The sequence below is a fragment of the Diaphorina citri genome, unplaced genomic scaffold, assembly GCF_000475195.1.
Source record: "Diaphorina citri unplaced genomic scaffold, Diaci psyllid genome assembly version 1.1 scaffold905, whole genome shotgun sequence".
Taxonomy (NCBI): Eukaryota; Metazoa; Arthropoda; class Insecta; order Hemiptera; family Psyllidae; genus Diaphorina; species Diaphorina citri.
Window position 1 is genome coordinate 1 of NW_007378336.1, and position 4,801 is coordinate 4,801.

Genomic DNA, 4,801 nt, shown 5'->3' on the forward strand with positions numbered 1-4,801 from the left:
TTGAGAATTTGACCACAATAATAGTAGTAGCCTACTGCTGGAGTAAAGGGACTTTTCAGTCCTATTCAAGCAGTATAAATAAGCACTATTATTATTATTATTATTATTCCCGTGTTCAGACGAGGTCGGTGTTTTCAGTCCCTCTCAATCAGCCTTAGGGTGATTGCTTTGGGCCGACATTTGGTTTTAACTACAAATATTTTACGAGTTAATGCCTTTCGTACTTAACATTTTTTTAAAGAGGTTTGACAGAGGGAACTGTAACTGCTAAGGTCTTATCGTCCCGAAATCGAAGAGAGAAGGATGACAGGATAGGAGAAAAGCCAGCCGTTCCGAGAACGAAGATTATCCTATCAGGATAAAATCCGCCCCGGGCGGGAATCGAACCCGCGGCCTAGCGCTTACAAGGCAGACGCGCCACCAACCAAGCTAACTAGGCTGGCAATACTCAACCTTAGCTATTTCGTTAGCAAGGGAAATTTCAGGCTGGTATCCTCCCTGTTTAAAGTCTCCCAGGCAGACTAAGCTGTAAGCTAGTCTACTCCCTGTTTAAAGTCTCCCAGCCAGACTAGTTCTATACTTCATTGAAGCACTAATAATAACATTGAATCACATAGAAATTTTGCCCGGATACGTTACTTTCCTTCCCATAGGATAAGGAAATTAAAAAGGTGTCACATTAAAGGTTCCTTTTCCGAAAGTAAAACACATCTTTTCCTGAGGCAGATTTTACTAGCTAAACCCAATTCGACACCTGTTCCCCAACCCAATATTCCAGGTAACGCGGGTGACAAGGGCCGTCTCGTCATCACTAGTCTACGCCTCATGTGGAACTCGCTATCCGTACTCCGTATCAACCTGTCCATAGGTCTTGCCTGTATTCAGCAAGTCAGTACTAAGGTTACGTTTTCTCCAATGATATATCGCACGTGCCTTGATTTTGAATTTTGATTATTTTGTGTATTGTTAGGGTTTTCCCTTTATTAAATATGCCCCCTATTTTTCTACCTTAGGTATGCAGACATGAACGAATCATTCAACATATCTCTTCCCTAAGGGTACTTGTGCAGAAGTCACGTCCGTGGAATATTGCTACCAAAGGAACTGGCACAAACGAGCAGTGACCAGTGTTATTATAGGGTTAGGTTAAATACAAAAAGAAGCTTTTCTTTTCCACGGACGTGGCTTCTGCATAATTACCTTTTCCCCCCCAATCAATACTGTCAAACAATTTGGTTGCTAAAACACAGTATACTGACTGCTTGTAAAGCTGTGTCCACACATAGTCGACGCCGTCGATCGACGAGGTGAAGAGGTGAATCTATGTTGTCGACGCAGTGTACGGTTTCAGTAGACATCGATCGACCGTGTCGACTATGTGTGGAGTGTGGACACAGCTCAAGGCTGGTCTGTATTGACCACTCTAGGTCCTTGTAATGTGTAATCGATTTCTAGACTCCATTGACCCAGAATCGAAATGAAAAGATCTTATTGTATCCTTTTTTCGACCATTTAATGACAGACTACTACGGAATGGGCTTGGTATGAAAGAGATCCGTAAAGTCCTTGTTTCTTTGCACAATTTTTTTGTCTTTCTTTTAAGTGGCTCTCCTGTGCCCTAAATCACCAAAGTATGGAAAAGTATCTTACAAGTGTAATAGCCAATAGAAAAGCAGAATTTTGAATTTGGACGAATCATATCGAAATATGGAATTGTAAACACTTTTCCATACTTTGGTGATTTAGGGCACAGGAGGAGCTCTTCCACCCAACATGTTTAATCCATGTTTTCTTTTCATCATGGTTTCAGATTTGAATTCATCTTCACCAACTTGGTTCCTGGTAACACACGTCACTTTACGTCAGTACTAGGTGTATATCGGGCCTATAACTCATCCAAACTATATCGAGACTTGAAACTAAGAGGTCAGTACTGGTGTTCACACAAAGTTGATTACCGTCGATCGATGTGAATCGACGGTATAAATCTATATTATAATTTTCACACATAGTTGACTGCCGTCGATCGATGTGAATCGACGGTATAAATCTATATTATAATTTCCACTTGTTGACTAATTAGCTAATTATGTATTCTAATTACTAATTATTATCAATTAATTGCTGCTCTGTATTTGTCATTTTAGGTGCCATCGTATTAATTATTCAATTCATTACGGCTTTCTATTCGTCATTTTTTTCAGGTGCCATAGTTCGTCGTAAGGAGCTCAAAATGCTGCCCCGAGAACACATCTATTCTCAATATCAAGGTGTTTGGAACTTATCCAGTGATCAGGGCAATCTAGGAGTATTCATGGCTACCAATATACGCGTTGTATGGTAAGTAAACCTGATTTGCGGGGTGTACACACTCTCATGAGGACAGAGTAACTACTTTAAAATTTATGATAAATAGGTACGAGGTAGTTACTTTGAATGAGTTTAACTTTTTAAGGTGTGTCCACAAACCATTTTTTCACGGGACATTAAATTTGTGGGAAGCGATACTTTTTTGTGGCTCTCTACTTTCAAGTGACAGGGTTCTTCTAAAAGAGCTATTTAACTGATTTTTTCTTTCACTGTGGTGAGCCTTCAAGATATTTCACCAGGGAGGTCTTGAATGTTCTTACTCCTTGTCTTGTCCAACGTCTGATATAAGATTTTCTTCTTTCCAAGAATGTACATATATTTTTTGTTTTCTCCAATGATATATCGCACGTGCCTTGATTTTGAATTTCGATTATTTTGTGTATTATTAGGGTTTTCCCTTTATTAAATATGCCCCTTATTTTTCTACCTTAGGTATGCAGACATGAACGAATCATTCAACATATCTCTTCCCTACATTCAGATTGCCAGCATTCGGCTCCGGGAGTCCAAGTTTGGTCTGGCCCTAGTTATCGAGAGTTATGAACAGAGCGGAGGCTATGTGCTCGGGTTCCGGATCGATCCCCAGGTGAGGACGAAAAAAAATTAACCACAACTGCCGCGGTGACGTAGTGGTCAAGACCTGGTAAACAGGACGGCGCCGGTTCAATCCCAGAAAAAGCATTTTATTATCATTTAATTCATCAGTAAAGTACCAGTCTCGCTGGCATAGTGGTCAAGACGCTCGCCAGGTAAACAGTAGGGCGTGCGTTCAATCCTGGCCGAGGTATGGAATTTTATACTCAATATAATTTGAGACTTTGACCACAATAATAGTAGTAGAGTACCTAAAGGGAATTTTCAGTCCTATGCGAGCAGTATAAATAAGCACTATTATCGTTATTATTTCAGGAAACAATGCAGACAGTATGTAAGGAGCTTCAGTCCTATCACCGAATTCACACGACTACTCCCGAGTACGGGGTGGACTATGTAGTCTCCGACGTGGCCATATTAGCTGAGGAAGCTCCTGTAGTTCAGGTAGGAAATTGCCTCAGCTGAGATTCGAACCCGCACTCTTCCTCTTATCAAGCGCACCGGGGGAAGCACAAAAGAGTTTACAATCAATTTTCCATTATCATTAGTCTATTATGGAGCTTTAAGGGTTAGGCGCTAGAGAACGCCGGCGTTAACCGCGCCTAGTGGTTACCTTCCACTTAAAGAGTCTAGTTCTTCTCCTTCGCCTTCTCTCGTGTTCAGATGGGGTCGGCGTTTTTCGTCAGCCTCTCAATGAATCCTAGCTAGGGTGATCGCTTTGGGCTGACATTTGGTTTTGGCTACAAAATTCCACTAAGGGTTAGGCGCTAGAGAACGCCGGCGTTAACCGCGCCTAGTGGTTACCTTCCACTTAAAGAGTCTACTTCTTCTCCTTCGCCTTCTCCCGTGTTCAGACGGGGTCGGCGTTTTTCGTCAGCCTCTCAATGAATCCTAGCTAGGGTGATCGCTTTGGGCTGACATTTGGTTTTGGCTACAAAATTTCAAGAGTGGATGCCCTTCGCACTCAACCTTTGCTATTTCTTAGCAAAGGAAATGGGTCTACTATTATTATTATTTCAGGAGGACATAGCCGAGTTAGAAGAGGACGACAATATGCTTGACCTGTCCAACACTCTCACTCTATACTCTGCCGACCATATGGGTGGGGGTACCGCCTCAGCCAATAGGAAGCTCGTATTCTCGCCTGAACTGGGACTGTGTGTAGAGCAGCCCAAACCTGGCTTCACCATGGCTCGCCTGTGGGAAGTCATCCCGAGCTCTGGTAACCATGCCAACCAAGCTACTACGCTCCAAGACCAGTAACGAGGGACTTGGAAAAAAATTCGATAGAGAGAATTGTAACGAGCCCCTACGCTTCAAGAACAATCATGAGTGGAATGACTTTTTTGGCATGTGAGAACAAAAAGAAGTCAACCAAGCTACTACGCTCCAAGACCAGTAACGAGGGACTTGAAAAAAAGTTCGATAGAGAGAATTGTAACGAGCCCCTACGCTTCAAGAACAATCATGAGTGGAATGACTTTTTTGGCATGTGAGAACAAAAAGAAGTATCCATATGAGTTGTCAACTTGTTTGGTGTTTAAACGTGTCGATAGAGACAGGTGGGCGTTAAAGGAAATAAGTCTGAAGGTACGGTTTCCTAGCGACGTGTTTTTTGCGTCGTGGTTGACGTGATACGCTGAGCGTTTCACGTCGGGCACCTCTTCTGAGTACCAACTTGTTTGGTGTTTAAACGTGTCGATATAGACAGATGGGCGTTAAAGGAAATAAGTCTGAGAGAAGTATGTTTGCCATGAACCTTTGAGCTCATAGGTCGTCGCGACAAATTTCAAGATCAGAGCTCATTTGTGTGAGAAAATGTGAAAAAAATCCCCCA

The 4,801-nt window shown here is 42.3% G+C and overlaps 1 protein-coding gene across 1 annotated transcript; it reads left to right on the forward strand.

Moving 5' to 3' along the window:
* Positions 1-778: 778 nt before the first annotated feature.
* LOC103512967 (Bardet-Biedl syndrome 5 protein homolog) lies at positions 779-4,306 on the forward strand (the record flags this gene model as incomplete). Its single annotated transcript, XM_026826287.1, is given in 7 exon segments — positions 779-905; positions 1,387-1,407; positions 1,760-1,926; positions 2,205-2,340; positions 2,803-2,956; positions 3,280-3,408; positions 3,985-4,306. Coding segments are annotated over 7 exon segments (977 nt in total), but the record flags the coding sequence as incomplete, so codon positions are not given.
* Positions 4,307-4,801: the final 495 nt, after the last annotated feature.